The 18243-nt window shown below is 43.7% G+C and overlaps 1 protein-coding gene across 3 annotated transcripts in view; it reads left to right on the top strand.

The window, feature by feature from the left end:
• The window catches only part of EHF (ETS homologous factor), a 204838-nt gene that overhangs the window by 132051 nt on the left and 54544 nt on the right, over positions 1-18243 (top strand). For all 3 annotated transcript variants that reach the window (XM_069623374.1, XM_069623375.1, XM_069623376.1), the window contains 2 exons: positions 255-503; positions 12607-12666. In XM_069623374.1, coding sequence (XP_069479475.1) covers positions 255-503; positions 12607-12666 — 309 coding nt within the window. The remainder of the gene's footprint in view (positions 1-254; positions 504-12606; positions 12667-18243) is intronic.

Raw genomic sequence — 18243 nt, 5'->3', positions numbered from 1 at the left:
GGTAATGTTGCCCAACTCAATGATGGTTATTTGTTCAATCTGAGAAAGGTGAAAGGCTATGATGGCCCTTCTGGAGTCCATATAGATGACGCTGCGGGTTGCACATAGGTTTCCGAAGCACGTGCATTACGCCACTAGGCAGTCTTACTGCTTTATATCGACTTAATATTGTCTGAGTGAACTCATTTTGCATAGAAGAAAAACATGACTCTTCTGGAAGTAGTAAGACTAAAACATCTGTATCTTTTTTGCAGTTTCTTCAAGTTTCTTCGGTGGTAGTCAATGGCACGAACTTCATCCCCAATACTGGACCAAGTTCCAGGTATGGGAGTGGCTGCAACACCTCCTGGACACCCACCAGATGGACGCCAGCTGCATCCCTTTCCAGGAGTTCGACATCCATGGTGAACTACTTTGCAGCATGACATTACAGGACTTCACCCAGGCAGCAGGATCCGCCGGGCAGATCCTTTACAACAGTGTCCAGAGTCTGAAGTGGCATGGTAAATAGAAGGGCACCACAACCCATACATATGATATGTCTGACATATAGTATCTCTGCAGCTGTATGTACTGGTGTATTCATTTACTTTCATCCATCATAGAGGTTGTGCTTGGGGTTATCTGCCGCAGAGTACAGTGGAAAAAGGCATAGGGACATCAGCAAGAAGGCAAGAGACATCAGTGATGACCCCTTCTCCAAAGACCCAGCCCCAGTAACATATATTGTTCAATGGGGATTCCCAATTGCACATAAATATTCACCATGTATATGTGGTTACACTGATAAAACGAAAGATCTTGCAGAGATCATGATCAGTTTAACAAATACTGCTAACAGTTGAAAGAAGAAATGACTTACTGATAACCTTCTAAAGTATAAGTTGTGAGATATGCCTTTTTGTAAAAAAAAATGTTAATAATGATGTTTGATAAAAATTGATTTTCTGTTTATATTGAGATGAGAATTCGGAGTGGGGTGTTTTTCAAAGTAATTTGCGTATGGCATGATGACTCACATGCCATAGAGTGTGGTACTTAAATACGTTTGCGAAAAAACAGGAGACAGGGGTAGTCTGTGTTTCACCCATTAGTTTATACTCATAAAACGATTACAAGACCAAGACTTTCTTTCCATTTCTGCACTGAGCATGTGTGCTAGTTAGCTGAAATAGCCCATTCTGCTCTCACATTTTTAGATTGAAGAGTTCACCAAGTGCCCCAAGGGATTTAAGCAGAACAGAGCAGAAATTGAACAGATCGAAGGCAAAGTGATAATCCCAGGCTTTGTCCAACCCCGTAGAGCAAAGGTCTGAAATCTGAAATCTGTGGCTCACCAGATATTTTGAACTATGACTTTCATGATCCCTTACCATTGACTGTTCTGCATATGAGTGATGGGAATTTTAGTCCAAAACATCTGGAGACCCAAGCATTGCAGTCCCATGCCTTAGAACTTCCTCTTTCATAGCTCTTCCTCCTTTCCCTTTGGCTGCCCAAGCAGCGACTCAAATCAAGTCAAGAAAGTCCTCGGTCATCCAGCCAGATCACAATTTCGCCCGGGATATCAATGAACCCTTTGAAAGACTGCATTTTTCAAATTTATATGATTCTTGATTTTAGAGACTGCTTCTGTGATAGTGGGACTTATAATTTCTCTGTTATAGGGTGTGAGATTGTGATCCTAAAGATAATGTCATGGTAAACGCTGATTTAGCACCCAGCACGTAGGGTGGAGTCAAGGAGTATTGCGGGCTGTTTCTGGCCATTATTGCCCGTGTTCTGAGGGACTGAAGGCAGGTGCAAAGGCAGGTGCAAAATACACCCTCTCTGCCACTAACACCTGCCACCCCTTGCTGCTTTCTCACACCTACACTGTAGCACTGCTTCTCTTCCACATTCCCCTGCCTTCCTCCACCATTGCACCTACCCGTGTCCTTACCGAGCTGGCAGCCTCGATTGTCCCTGACTTCCAAAGAAAGAGGAAAGGGTCTGATTTCTGAAATCGTTCTCTTGTTCAATGGAAGCTATCAGCTATTGGCATTAATTTCTTTTCACGAAAGGATGTTCAGACGAGTGTCCCTTCATTATAATTATAATTGTTCTTTTATAACGCGCGTAATACCAGAGATTGGTTTCTAAGTGAGGGATCGGGAATTGAACCTGTGTTGCGCTTTGTTGTCTTGCTTCTAAGACAATCACGTTGGCCCTGATCTATCCCCCCCTCATGAAAGGAAACTTGAAAAAAAAACATAATTGGCACCCATCTCATGATGGTATAGCGTTCTTTCATCGATGGGTGAAATATCGATGGTTTTTTTTCAGAGTACATTTTACTGAAAAAACGAATCGAAATATATAGGGGTGGGGGTTGGAAAATTATATATAAGGGTGGGGTGGTCGGGAATAGGTAAAAAAAAAACAATTGGCAATGGGGGCTTGGGATGGAGCCCCTCTCCCCTGAAATAAAAAAACCCATTTCGATGAGTTTTTTCAATAAAAAATACTGAGAAAAAAACAATCGAAATTTCACCCATCGATGAAATGACATAGAACCGTCATGATATTAGGGTGCTCGAAGCGTTACCGGCTGCTGCAGGGCTGATATGGTTGGTTATGGCCGTGAGCGCTTGCTAGGTGTCCTCGCTTTACCAGCTGCGTCAACTTTCCACGCAAGCCAATAATGATCAATGAATTCCAAATAGTGGAATGGCTTGGTGTGGCATGTCTGTGTGGCATACAGATGGTTAGTGATAGTTGCATGCTGGGTTGACGAAGTAGCATGCACCAGCGTGGCTGCGGTTAGCACATATCTTAAAAAACATGCATGTTTACTAGATGAGGATTACTGGAGCCAGGATGGATCGGGCATACGATAAGAAAGTAGTATACGTGATTGCAGTAAATGAGTAACAACATTTGTAAAGCCAGGTTAGTGTCGGCAGTACCAACCGCTGTGGTAGAGGGAGGGCAAGCTGGATATATTGCGTTTTCCACGTTATTGGGATAAGGCCTACATTTATCCTGGTATTAGTTGATCAGTTTTCAAAGTGTCCTGGAGTGCAGGTTGTGGAAGTTGTCAGCCGCTTAAATACGCACCAGGGAATGCTTTCCCTGCAAAGTCATAGCCCACAATGGTGGACAGTCGGCCTCTGCAATTACAGAGAAATGGCTCGCGGAAATTAAAAGGAAAAGGTCATGAGCACTTTCTGTCCTCATTACCTTACCCTGAAACTAACCACTAGGGCATACAAGTGGTGATGGTGGTAGAGTGTGGAAAAGGGAGGAAGACAGCACGAAACTCTCATTTTGCTCACCATACTGCAGAGGAGCAGATCCCAAGGGCCTGATTCATGGAGTTTTTAGCATGGTGCAAAGTGACTTTGCACTGCCAACAAACACCCTGATTCACAGAGCAGTGCAAAGTGTATTTTTGCAGTGCCAAGTCACTTAGCACTGCAAACATACTCTTTGCACCGTGGATTAGGCACATTTAGCATGGTGACTTTGCGCTGCAAAAATACACTTTGCACCACTATGTGAATCAGGGTGTTTGTTGGCAATGCAAAGTGACTTTGCACCGGGCAAAAAATGTCATGAATTCGGACCCAAATCTGGAAGAGGTGAGTCCGGAGCAGGTGTGTGTGTTTGTCACTGGTTCTTCGGCTCTCCAGCCTTGTTATACACCCCCAGGTTATGCTGGGTTTATCGGTCATTCCACATGCCTCTTCCTCCCAGCAAACACAGAAACATGTTTGGGACATGCTAAATTTGCAGTGACTTTTTTCTGGGTTACATTACTATTTGCTGGGTATGCTACATCATTCTATGTTGTTACCATGTGTTTGTGCTTTGCTATAATTGTTAAGCGCTGCTCCACTTTGAAATGATGTGCTGCGTTATTCTACACTGCGCTATAGCATGTTAAGCTGCTCTGACATGTTTTGCAATGCTCTTCTGTTACGACCTTATTTTTGCTTTTATGGGGATGTCCTCCCATACACCTTTTGAAAGGAGTTTTGTTCATCTTCAGTTTTACTTGTTTGTTTATTTATTCCCTCACCCATTTTTAAGGATAATGTCAGTTCTGTAGTACTATTCTGTTACGAGACGTCCTGTTACGTCATATTGTATTATGTCATGTGTTACGTCATTTCAAATTAATGTCATGTTGATTTGAAAAAGGTCAACAAAAGTGCTTTGAAGTAACTGGAAGGTGACATGTAGCACTCCATAACACCCAAACAAATAAATAATACATGCAAGCAGCACTCGTTTCATGAAAAGGACCAAAGCGACCATAGTAGCCCTGCACATGTAAGAAGACTCTACACCACTGCTGAACCTGATTGATCTGATGCCCTCTTTTAACAGGTCAAGGTAACTACGGGCAGGTTAAGAAGGGTAGACAAACTGGATTACGCAGATTAACTTCCTGAATAGCCCACACTCAGGCTAAGCAGAAGGGAGACTCTTACAACCTATTACCATCCCCATAAAGCTTCTTAAGAAGGCCTCAAGAACGTACAAGCAGCATCCCACAGGAGCCACGGTTCAGAATCCACCCACATTTAAGAGTTACCCTAGTTCCTAGCAGCTTTACTATTTCTAGGAACTGGCTGCTTATGGCCTAGGAAATAAATGCAAGAGGATTTGCGTTCCTGTTTCCTTGTGCATTCTTCGAACATAGCCAAGCTACCAATGACCCCCCTTTGCAACAGGAAGGCCAGAAAGCCTGACCACTCCTGAACTAAAAACATATTCAGATCACTAGAACATTTCACACAAAAATACACCCTATAGCAGCCTCACCAGCGACACTGGTTCTTTGATTCTTTGGCTTAATGTCAGCAGTAGAAAGTCACTTATGGGCTCATTTTTATCAGAGCAGTAACGTAAATGCATGGCGTAAAAACCTTGAGTAAGAATTCTGCAACATACATCCACATCACAGCTAATGTTTGTCCATTTGTATGGCGAAGACAAGGGGCATAACACAACATGTGTTGCCACCGCTTTCCTTCCTCTCCGCCATACAAATGCCTCAGGATTTGTGCCAGCATGCATTTTCATGCCGGTCCAAATGCTGCGGATCCTTATGGAGCCTGCCGGCTTCAGCATAAGGCCGGCGGACTCCATAGGGATCCATTGTAAAACATACCTTCCAAGCACGGTTTACTTCATTTGCATGGTCTTTTGCCTTGCACATTTGCACTCTGCCATACAAATGACCAAAATGTGGTTTGGAGAGCTGATTACGTGTATGAGTACATGTAACAGCTACCACTGCCAAATTATGGGGAACTTGAAAATGAGCCCCTTAATGTCTTGCTCAATATAATCACTAGTATTTCTCACACCAGAGAGTGGCAGACTTTCACCATGTACTGGAATTTCATTCATTTGGCAAAGACCAGACCTTCCCTTCCTGGTGTTATCTATTGTCACAAGACCAAAGAGATCAACAGATTCACAGACACGGGGCCTCAATACACTGTAGGCGGAAAGGGTTTACCGGTAACGGAATTTTACTTGTACCGGTAAATCCTTACCGCCTTACTACGAGGTCCCTTTGCGGGTTGGGTATTTTAACGCCTGCTTTTTGCAGGCGTTAAAAACCAATCCGCAAAGGGACCCAGGGAGCTAATTACGGTACCGCAATTTGCGGTGCCGTAATTAGCGCCTTCCCCATTCCCATAGAGCCCTATGGCGCAAAAATGGGAATGCGGAAGGGCAATGGTGGAAGGGGAAATTACCGCCCCTCCAACCTTAGAATGGGGCGGTAATTCCCCTTTCCACCAAGGCAGTGCCGGTATTTTACCGGCATGAACCATGGCGCTAATTGCGCCATGGTTCACCGCCTACCGTGTAATGAGGCCCACTGTGTGTGTGTGGTTTCCAATGTATTTGTTTTAAGAACAATGCAAATATGGATTGGACAAAGGCTTATGGGAATGTAATATTTCAAATGGAACCCAGCTCTGCATGAAAGTGTCCAGAAATGGTCTGCTAATATGGTCTCCAAATGTCTATTCTTTATTATAATGTGGTCAAAGTCCCACATCCTTATGTCTATTCTAACGTAACCAAAAAGAACAGAACGCCTGTAGCTTTCTGCCAAAAAGACTCCTTCTCGCATTCTGGTTTCTTTTTATCTCTTGAAGACCCTCCTCGCTCTTGAGACTCGACCTGTGTCAACCTTGCCAGATATTCCTTACCGGGAACTAAGCCGGCATCTAAGCTCCATCTGGACTGTTAGACTGTGGGGGTACATGCTGGGATCTGTGCTTTGTGTCCAGCCCCACCTGTGATTACATTTTCTGCGGTTCTTTCGGAAGTCATGGTCATTCTCCACATTCAGCCATCCTGGACTGATACTTTTGGGTGTGACTCACTATAGCTTCATGCCTTAGTATTCCATTAATTCTCTTGTGCCCGCACTCATCTCCTTCTTGTCCTCACACGTGTCTCCTCTTGTAGATATGCGTACATCCTGTCTTGGGGCGGATGCTATGTTGTCCTCGCCTTGTCCTGAGATCAACATCTGGCCTCATGGGCAGGAATGCTGACCGGCCTTGTCTAGGTTTTTCTCCCCAGGTACCTGTGTCAGTTCTCCAAATGTCCACGTTCTTCATAGTGGAGGTCCGTCAGGGAGTTGCAGCCTCCATCCTTCTTCCTCTTTCCTCTCACACTCGGTCTTACTTTCTCAATGTGCAAACCTCACAGTGGTGGAACCTTTCTCAAGTTTAGGTTTGCTTTAGAGTTTGTAGAATGTAATACACTCCTTCCATCCCTAGCCAAATGGAGACCACAGAGGCCACTAGATGTCCTAGAGAACTCCCAGCCTTGCTACTTCACGTCACACTTTTAAGTCCTTCCGGGGTTTGCTCACTTACTCATTCACATTTCCACCCACTACTTTTTGCTTCCTTCATCTGGCCACTACCTATCTTTTCCTTCACCTTCCACTGATTGGTTCCTTCCTCATCCTGATTGTCGCTGTACTCTGCCTGATGTACATTCTCCTTCTCTTGAGGCTCAATCCCTTCTTCTTCTTTGACAATTCCTCTTATTTTTTCTTCTTCTTCCTAAACTTGCCCCTAGTTGCATGTTTCCTCTTTCTGTCAGCATGGCATGCACTCATGCCTTCCTCCCACTTCTTAGTTTCCTCCTATCTTCTGGCAACAGCTCTCTCCTCTGTGCTTCCGGCCTCCTCGTCAGCAGCACGTCACACTCTTGTGCTTCCCCATCCATACTTTCCTCCTCCCTCCTCGTCACAGTGTACTTCCTTCCTCCATTCACAACTATCCTTGACCCCTCTAGCCAAACTCTGCTTCCTTTCCCGACTCTCACACAATCCCGCTGCTAGCTCCCAGTCTTTTGCTTTGATTCCCTTCCAATGTATACCCCTCCCCTGATTTGAAGTGGGGGTTTAACAAAGAAAGTTGTGACACCTATGTGGCAGAGGGGATGAAGCCTTCTGAGTGACCAAGCCGCGAGAGAAATGGAACTACAGAATGCTCAGATGTGTCTGTTTTCCCCATGAGGCGGGATGTGACTTCAAAGTCTGGATGTTCTAAATGTAGGCGGGCATTTTGTAGTGTGGCAAGTCCTTTTTGGCTGCTGGCGCTTTCCGAGATGATTCGTCTGAAGCACTGCTGTATCAAGGCGTGTTTCTGTAAAACCTCCAAGCTCATCTTCGGGGTTTCCATTTGGCTGGAATCTCTGATCAGGTGACAAATCAAGGTTCATGGTGCTACTCACCTAACAATACTAGATGTGTGATTACATATAATCGTATGATACAACTGCACACAAAAATCCCTTTTCCTGAAAGTGTGTCTGTCAATAAGATAACCCCAAATCTAAATATGTGTCATGAAAAATTATATATTATGCTTCTGATTTTTAGATAATACCTATCAGGTACTTTCATACAGTAGAAATAAGATAGAAACGAAGAAATCAAACAATTTTCCATTGCCAAGGGATACATTGAATCTCTTGGCACCAATACTCAAAATCAGTAAGTCACTACATAGCATTTAAAAAAAACGAGAGCAGCAAATTACTTAATTACTTAAATAACATTGCAAAAGAAATAGTACGGCAGGCACATGTTTTACACCATAACATGTCGCCAGAATGTTGCCTTGAGAGTTCACTTCTTTGGGGCCTAATAATGAGTTGCAATACATAGTAAACAATGAGTACAACAAGGTTTTTGAGTCTTGTTTCTAAATATCCTCAGTTGTGCCAGAGAAAAAGAACTTTCATCAAAATACCACCACCACTGAGGCAAAAGCAGTAGGTGTAACCATTTGACAGGTGGTCCACAAACAACTGTTTTCTCCCATTACTGGATAGAGGAAACCTAAATGTGTATTTATTTATTTATTTATTTTATGCATTGGCCATTTGTTAGGCGCTAGATGTTAACACTGAAATGTGGTAGATATGCCACTAGTTGCCTCAGCCATAACCACCCAAATCCCAGTTTGTTCAGACTGTTATGCATCCTTTTAAAATGTATCAATGGTTGAAATTCAGATGAGTGACCTCAGCTTGATTTGAGGCTCTAAATGAGTCTAATATTTTGTTGGAAGCTCTGTTCCTCTGACCAAACTCAAGCTATTTGAGAACAGGACTCAAGAACTTTGTTGTGTCAATTGTTCACTAAGTATTCAAATGTAATACAACAATGTCTGGCCTCTACCGAGAACGAACACTGTCAAATAACCTGTTCTATGGGTAGTTTCCCACTTGGGAGGGTCTACAACCAGAGTTTAGCTCACTGTACCATTCACAGTGGATAAATAGCCATTTGCAACTCAGTCTGGTCCCACCCACCTAAGCAGTCCAGCAACAAAAGGCTAGGCAATTCTCCTCTGAACAAGAGTACCATCAGCAAGCCCATGCACATGTTTCAACCTTGTTGGACCTCATCAGTGAAGTGAAGCGGTGCCTCTCTAAGCACATTGAGCAAGGGGTGTCTGGGGTTGCTGATTATAGTACTCTTGTTTAGAGGAGAAATGCCTAACATTTCAGTGCTGGGCTGCTTTTGTGGGTGGGACCAGAGTGATATGCAAATAGTTATTTTTTCTCTGTGAGGGTTGCAGTGAGCTAAAACGTGGTTGTAAAACCTGCTGAGTGGAAGAGGCTCAGTAGAACAGGTTATTTGAACCATGTTCGTCCCAAGTAGAGAGGTTTCCGCACTCCTCTTTAATTTATTCAACTGTATTATTAGGCCTTGGAGAAACACACCATGAAGTCAATATATGGAGAGCCTGTTTTATTGTGAAATACATGTTGGCCGAATTAGCTCTTTTGCATTGTTATCCAGTTTATGATACAGTACTCAGGACAGACTCTAGGGGGAGTCTGTGAGGCTCTCTCTTCCTGTAGCCTTGTAGGCAGACCCCATGGACCAGAGGAGTGGGAATATCTGGACCAGAAGTCATTCCCTGCAGTCAAATTAAGAGTAAGGCCAAGGGCAAAATGGTAAATTTATGTTATTTCTAATGCAGCCTCGGTTCCCCTTTGCTCTCTTCCTACCTGCCTTTGCTGGGGTCTTCCTTCCCCTACAAAAATCCATTACTAAGGACAGAATGAGCTTTGGATTCACTGCTGGAGGAATGGCCTGGGGCAGGCTTTGTTGTGACCCTAATTTCATGCATATCTTCCATAACATTAATGATGACGCTGAGACATGGATTAGGTCTTACTTCTTTTAATGTCTCATATTAACTGCCTTACAGCTGTCCCCAGCCCTACCTCCCACGTTCCATTCTCCAGGCTCCCTTGCCTACATTCCACATTCTATTCAGCTAAACAGACTTCTTCATTCCTAGGTCATCTGGCCTCTCCATGTGCAAGCTTAGCGATTGTTGATCTAAAGTCTGAAGAATTTCCATGTCCATCAGAGAGGGGCATTTGTATCAAAATGTAGTGCTCTGTACTCAGCCCATTTTTGTATGGCCGGTCTGTGTCAACCCAAAGGTTCGGGTGTAGGTGGCAGCTATGGACTGGGTTCTTCCTAGATCGGTTGGTATGATGATCCACTGACTTGCTTCGGGTATCTGGGCAGTGGGGATACTCTAGTGAAAGTCATTAGCCTGCATGTTCTCTTCCTATAGGCTGTGGTCCTAGAGCAATGTGACTCTGTCAAACTACCTGCATCTACTGTGCATACTCTATCCTTTACTGGGCTACTCTTTGTCATAGCATCTGCATCCATCTTGAAGAGTCTATTCTTTTCTTGGCCACTCTTAGCCTCTGTGTTTGACAGTTGCAGAATTATAATTCCAGAGATTGTCTCATGGGAATTTTAGGGTAAACCGAGCCAAACATTCCTTGGTATAACTTACCCATTGCTCTTTCAAAATTGCCACTTGTATACAGTCCCTTTAGCATCCTTCACATTAGAATATACCTTTTCATGTTCTACAATCCTGATGGAAGGTCCACAGTAGTTGAATCGACACGCATGGAGGCTGTGATAAAACAAGTCCCCTTTTTAATTTCCCCCTCATCTTTATATTCCTGGTATGTTTTGCTGCAGCTGCACCCTCCTTTTCATACCTCTTTTCCTGACCCCCTATTCCTCCACCTAGGTCAGGATAACCCAGATAGGGGCACAATATGCCACACCTCAGACAGTCCTCGGTGCTGTGAAACCACTATAGTATTAATTGGGGGAGTATCAAATCTGAGAAACTTGAGGAAGGAATTGTGGCTTATGGAGTTAATGGTCAGTTCCTTCCAGAACTTATTTTTAAAGGCAGCATTACAAATGCCCTATATATAGACCAATGAAGTGCAGACGTTATTGGCCTTCTACCAAACATGAAGCTAGACCAAGCCAATGCAGTATCCATTGGCACTAGACGGATGCCAAACATGTTTGAAAAATAGGTGGAAGGGTCAACCAATTTAACATTCAGAAATCTTGTTAGACAGGATGTGTCAACACACGTCTCCCAACAATATGATATCAAAACTATGGAACCAACTCCATTGCAAATTGAGAGTCCTGGAAGATGTCACAATGCACATCATATGGTCTCATCACAGGAAATGCAATTTCAGGGGGAAGGTGTCCTCTGGCAAAGCGGAGACTTGGAAGCTACAGGAAAGCCCACCCTTCTTATAGTGGGACAGATGTGGAACTTGCAAGAGAAAGTGACCTCATACAGGAAGTCCTAGTTAATCAAGATGGTTGTACGTCAATTTCTATTTATAGGTGTTTGTAAAGAGCTTATTGGAAGATACAGAAAAGTCCACCTTTCATACAGGTGTACAGATGTGGAACTTTTTAAAGAAAGTGACCTATCATCAGAAGTCCTAGTTAATAAAGTTGGTCGTACAGTCATTTATGTATTTAGGTATGTTGTAAAGAGGTTGCATGTCACCTTGTGATCAGATTGTACATATGTCTTATGTAGGTCCATGGTGCCAATGGAGGCGGATAAGAGGCAACAGACAGAGGACAGCAAAGCCAGAATGGGTGATCTCAAACCTTAAGGGAGGTGGGTGGAAGGGCTCCCCGAATGCAGACATATTCAACTTCTCCTTTGAGGACTTGAGGTTTGGTATTGCCGTCATGGGCGTAACGGTGCTTTAGAGGCAGAGGCACTCTGTCCTGAGATGATTCCCCCATGTTTGATTTGCCTAAATTTGAGGTTACTTAAAGGGATGGTTCGCCCAAAAAATGTTATTTCAAAAATAGATAGGCAATATTAAAAAAAATCGTTTGGCAATTTTTTTCTCCAAGTCCCTTGGATATTCTGGACCAGAATGAGATCAAGAGAGTGTGCTTCGGACATGCCCCAGTTACCTCAAACATGCCGTCACTGTCAGTGGATCCTCTCCCTCGGTCATGGCTTTGTGGCTTTTCTAACCGGAATCCGCACCCTTTGATGCACATGCAGCATCCATACTTAGATGCGGTATTCAGAATCTGCAATCCAATTGCCACATTGCTCTACTGTTCCTCTACCAAGAGATTATTCAGCTGAAGTGAAGTTAATTCGTAGCTGACACATGTGTTTCTGTTCTGTCTCCGTCTCTTTAATTTGTTCTGTTAGCAGTGGGCTGGGAAAGATAAAATGGGATGGGCTGAGAAGGAAGAGTTGAAAAGATCTCATTGTCCTATCCTATGTAAAGTGCCACGTAACCTGCAGTGTCGATACCGCCACACTATAATATATATAAATGTATGCATAATGAAGAATACAATAAATCGATTATCACCAATTTTGGTGTTGCATAGTATCGTATTTCCTCACATCCAATGATGTTGAACTGTCTTCGAAACAAATTATTGTGTCATTTTAAATAAATAAATTTGGATGCAATTATCATTTTTAAATATCTATGAAAAGAAGTCTTCTAATTTGTAATACAGCTACAAAAATAGGGATACAGACAAAAAAAGATACAAGTATATTTCCTCTCTACCTGCTTTTTATGGCTACAATGTGATTTTAAAAAAGCTGCACACCTTGGGAGCCCTAATAGACAGATTTAAGAAACAGTACTCTGCTCCAGCATTTTGGTTGAATGCACAAAAAACAGCTGTAACCCATTTTTCTGTCCCTTTCGTAGGTCAGTGTGGAAGTCAGATGCTCCAGTCGTTAAATGTTGTAGTGAAGTCAGAACACACAGGTAAGCCTGGGTCCTGCTGATGTACAACTTGTGATAGGCTTTCCTGAAATTCATGGAGTGTTTGTGGTGCTGTAAGAGGGGCTTTCGTCGGGGGTTTCAGTTCTGGTGAGTGCCCTCCTGCTTGTGTATGCTCTGCTATGCTAGTTGTTTTTTAGTAAACCCCTCCATCGGTATATGGATGTTATTGTTTGAATATACTGGAGACTGTGGGGATGTGCTATATAATTTGCTATGTAATTCAGAAGAGGAAAACAGGACGTGGAAATGGGTGCTTAAATATACAAAAAAAGATTATAGTCAGCTTTCAATTGATCGTGTTTTAGCCCATCTGCTCCATGACAGAAGAGCATTAATCACATGTAAGTCAGCCTTGCCCATGCTCCTGATAGGAGCAGTCCAGCGTAAACTGCTAGACCACGTCCACTCTGCGCGAGAATACATGCAACCCTAAACAAGTTGCATCCTTGCTGGGTCCAATCTCTGACATTCAGATCACATATGCCCCCATTAGTCTTGCAGGTAAGAGAAAAGGGGCCTGATACACTAAGGGCCCGATTTATGGAATTATCTGTGTGGAAAATTGCGTGCCAAACTGTGTGGCAAATCCTGTTTGTCATTTCATGGGATCGACTGAGCTGCACTTTTTTGTACTATGCAGGGACTTCACTCAGGCTCGGCATGTCACTGCGAGAGGCGGAGTGCCTTGCGCAAAACACCACACAGAGCATGGGCGTGTCTTGCGCAGAGGGCAGGGTAGGGGGCGGAACAGAAAATGAGGAAGAACAATGCAAAATGCGGGCGTTACGAGGGACGGCCCGCAGGCAATCCATCGTACACCCACTATACGTATTCATGGATCCGAGCGCTGAACCTCTAGGCGGGGAAATGGCCACACAAAGCCCTCATACTATCCGCCACCCAAAGACAGGCGCACAGACACTTGCGCATAGGATTCGTGGCGCAGAGGTAAGATCGGTCATTGGATTTAGGGGTGTGTGTATGCAGCCATGGTTCCGATCTGACTTAGGGGTGCGCATACGCAGTGAAGCAGGGTGCAGGAATGGTTTACGTGGTTCGCACGCAGATTTTCCGAGTTTTACCCAAGTTCCAATAAATCATATGCCTGTTGTCAGGGTGCAAGTAACAATTACGGGGGAACCGGGCAGGGTCCCCAATATGCAGACCTGCTTGTGGGGGACCCCATGCACTGTTTGAATGTTACATGTTTTCACACGTGGAGGAGCACGCAAAGGTAGCTGTTCTGGCTATTTTTGCTTTGTGTGGGGCGTGCTGGGAGCAATCCGGCCGCGGCTTGCGTTTACGGTTACTTTGCGCAAACAATTCCAAGAATACACAGAGCGCGCAGAATATATTCTGCGCGCAGGCTTGCGCAGTGTTGTTCTCGGTGCATGGCCTTTGCGGGATAAATGCACAGTTTTCCATACATCGGGCCCTAAGTGTTTTTCAGTGAGATTTTCCCATTAAGAAATGTTTTGTAAATCAGGCCCATGGTGTTTTGGAGGTAGGTTCTTGACCTTACGTGAGACTAGTTGAAGCTTCAACTGTGCTTGCCTACTTGTTTTATTGTTTCCCTCTGCTTTGGATAAGTTGTGGCAAATATTTTGAGACTAATAACAGTCTAGAATGTTTCTGGAATGGTATTCCTAAATGCTATACTTGACCAGAAGGCAGAAGTAAGCTGCACCTGCACTTATTACTCTAAACCTATATTTGCCTTTTTCTTAAAAGAACAAATTGCTCAATTAGCACCATGCGGGTTGGAGGCGGCAAATCAGGAGGCTAGAAATGTGGGCTGATCTCGATCTAGCCTGCATTCCAAGCCGCCTGATCGCTGGCTCCTCAGCCCGCCATCTTCCCCCACTGTCGCCACTGCAGTCATTTTGCCCCCCAACCCCTATTCCCACTTACCTGTTTGCTGCAGCGGCGGTTGCTGCCGCAACTCCTGAAGCTTCTCTCCTTGCTCCATTTGGCCATCATGGAAAGAGAAGAGGAGCTCCTTAAGGAACCCTGCCTTCCTCAAACATGGCGACCATCTTTGCACAATATTGTCCTTCAATGAAAGGGACTTTGCTTTGCTCAGGCCTTTAACCCAAACTGCCGGGACGTTACCCGCAGTATAACCCGTGGAACGGGTTAATAACGTCATAGTCTCATTGTATCAATGTGTTATGCTGTCAGTTTAGACTGCGGCTCTGCCTTCTACCAAGTACAGTCTGAGCTAGTTAAGTAGTATGTTCTTGAAAAAACCTCTTTGATTTTAAATTAAGGGTTGTATATAATTTGTAACTAGGGAGATTAAGACATGACATCTTTGGGCTTCCACAAATCTCCCTAGGGTATATTATACAATTCCTAGCATCCTAGATTGAAAACTGAAGATACCCGATCTCATTGCGGCTTGGGCACTTGAAAGAATTATGTGATTCTGAGCAACTCACTTAATCTCCTGGGCCTCGCTTTGCAAATATGTGCAATGTAAATAGGTAGAACCCAAATGTACCGTGAGCAGTCTAGTATGGTACTGTTGTATCCTGGTTTCGATGACCCTGGTTTCGATGACCTGGAGCCCTCAGATGACACCCTTCTATGTACAGCACCTCATGTTCCAGTGGCGTGTTCCCTGTAAAGAGGTATTCTTCTGCTCCTTGGAGCTACATTCTTTACATGTCACTCCTATGTGTGGGGGCAGGGGTTATCCTGGATGTGCCCCGGGTGGCTCCCTTCAAGGCATTTAAAAGACAGGTTTCTCTGAGTTTTCACCACTGTGACTAGTAGGTTTATAGTGTCACTTTAAAACTACTTTTCACTCTATAGCCACCAATCAAGCTACATGTCATTCCCCCCTACATCTTGCATACAGACGATGCCCCACTGCCCATCTCCATCGTCCATTGCAGTTGGGGGTCACCCTCCCATTTTGTGGGGGCACTGATGCGATAACGACTGTCTGCTTTTAAGAGAGCTCTTGCTTGAGTGAATCCCTAGCACTCAGAGGGGCAGAGTTACTGGAGGTTAAGTGATGGAGCCGCCTCAAAGAGGACCCCGGAGGAATTAAGTGCAAAACATTCTTTGGCAGAGGTTGCGAGTAGCAGCCTCTTTTCTTACTGCTTTGACTCCAATTATTGTCTTTTATCTTCTTGAGATGTTGAAGTTGTTGATCTTAGCTTTACACTTATTGCAGGATTGTTCGTATCTGCCTCCTACAATTTCACGAGGCTTGAAGGTTGTGCAGTGGCACTCCTTGTAGTGTAGTTGCAGTCAAATGTCATGGGATGTCACTTCTTGTGGTGCCATCTTCAGGTGCAAAGGCAATCTGGTCACTTCTCGTGATGCTATGGTGTGCTGTCAAGGGATGTGGTGTGCAATGCCAACTCCTGTAATGTCTTCAGGGGTGATGGGAATTCAAAGGCTTTTGATGTCTTTCTACTACTCCTTTGATGCTGGGGCAATGACGCCAATGATTCCTGTGGATAGGAAGGCAAACGATTATTCTGCCTCATAAAATGAGTGGGCCATCTAGAATATGAGACCTTTAAACTTCTTTTGATATGATTTGGTGGCTCTCCATCCATGTGTGGTGCTGGTTTTCTTAGAGTGAAAATAGAGTGCCTCTTTCTTTCACTTATGCAAAGCTTCTTTGCATAGGAAAGTTGTGGAATTTATATCTCGGTGGGTTTGGTGCGTCTTCATCTCAGAACGATGCTTGCTTTTTCTGGTTTGTGGTGATCCTCAGCCTCAGAGTACTACAGTACTACAGTGGTTCGCAGCACAGGGTGGTTTGGATGGTCCTACGGGTGGTGTTTGGTGGTCTACTCTGTCTGTTGGGTGCTGGGGTCTTTCGATCAGAAAGGTTTGAGGCTACTCCTGATGCTATCTGTGGTCTCTGTCTTTAGGCCCTTCTAGATACAGTCCATACTTTGCACTGCCAGGCCAGACAGCAAATATAAGGCACTGCCCTAAACAACGACAGAACAAGCACAAAGCACTACATAAATAACTACTAAATAAAGGGGATACCTCATATGCCTTTAATCTGTTGTCAAGACCCATATGCAGAACATGCAGAAAACGGACACACAGTTTGATCCAGGACCTCCACTTTAGTTTTAAAGTACATCATAAGAATAAAAGTCAATAACACTTTCTAAATATGTACAAAGAGCAAACACTGTTGTGTGTTAATTTAAATGTATAAATGAACCAGCTTCAGCATTTACAATGGACAGACCAAAAAGATGTATGCAACTACACATTTGACGTGGTACAATCACCTTAAAATTGATCCTTTTCGGTGTCCAGTCAAAGGTTCGACTACAAAGGGTCGAATGGTCAAAGGATCGACACCAAAGGACTGAAAACAAAAGGATCAATTTTTTTTTTAAAATTACATTTTTTTGGGGGGTTTTCATTTATGGAAAAAAAGTGTTTTTTACCACAAAAAACAGGGGTTGGGGCTCCCCCCGAAAAAAAAACAAATGTAAAAATGTTTTTTTTAAAATGTCGATCCTTTTGTTTTTGGTCCTTTGGTGTCGACCCTTTGACCATTCGATCCTTTGGTTGTCGATCCGTTGACCTACAAACATCCTTTTCTATATAGCTATCTCTGCCCCAGAAGTGCATTATTTAGTCCATTGTCGCTGTGGGGTAATATCTTCTTTCTAACACTGTTTAGGCACTATACACTCCCAGTTACTTCATTTTCATACACAGGCAAAATATCTTCACATAGAACGAGATCGTGGGAGAGGTGATCTCCTATCAAAAAACAATATTATGCTTCTAAACAGTTGCCACTCTAAGATTTGAAAGAGCATGTTGCTCCAAGATTTACTCTGAGGTTAAACAGTCTCTACCTGCCGGCTTTCACTCTATCATGCCATCCGTAGTTTACTGTGCCAAATACCCCCACGGGCCGAGCCGTCACCTATGTGTTACCTGTCATGCTATTAGCTGGCCTGCTGTGGATATATTCAAAAAATGAAATAGTTGGCTATCTGGTCCAGCGTGCATCAGGAGCACTCTCATCACCAGGCAAGAAAGGCCCCAGACAGGGCCCCTTTTCTGGGGTTGGATTTTTTAGTATCCTTACATAATGTGGACTCTTCCATCTCCACTGACAGACTCCCTTCTGTTGATTACCCCAATCCTTTTTTTTGTGTGTGTCATTAGTTTGCAAAACTTTAACACATTAGAAAACACAATTACAATTCAATAAAATAAAATGAACACATATAAAACTTATTTCATACATATCTTTTTTAACAATATATTGGGAGATCACGCTTAACATAGGTAGTTCCTTCCCCCCAATTAAGAGAGCCCACCATGGGTGGGGAGAGAACTGCAGAGGTCCAATGGAAATTCGAGGCTAATAAGTTGACACCTCCTGATCTTAATATTTTGTGGGCGGGACTTAGAATTAAAACGCACTTGCTCTATGGAGAAAAGGGGACAGAAGGAAAGCACTTGCAAATTCTGCCCAGTAACCAGACGCTTTTTTCTGTCTTGGGCTCAGAAGTGATTTTCATGTTGCATCTCAAAGAAAATACACTCTTA

This window comes from Ambystoma mexicanum, chromosome 11, assembly GCF_040938575.1.
Source record: "Ambystoma mexicanum isolate Mex_15411 chromosome 11, UKY_AmexF1_1, whole genome shotgun sequence".
In the NCBI taxonomy this organism is placed as follows: Eukaryota; Metazoa; Chordata; class Amphibia; order Caudata; family Ambystomatidae; genus Ambystoma; species Ambystoma mexicanum.
This window is presented reverse-complemented; position numbering and strand designations above follow the sequence as displayed.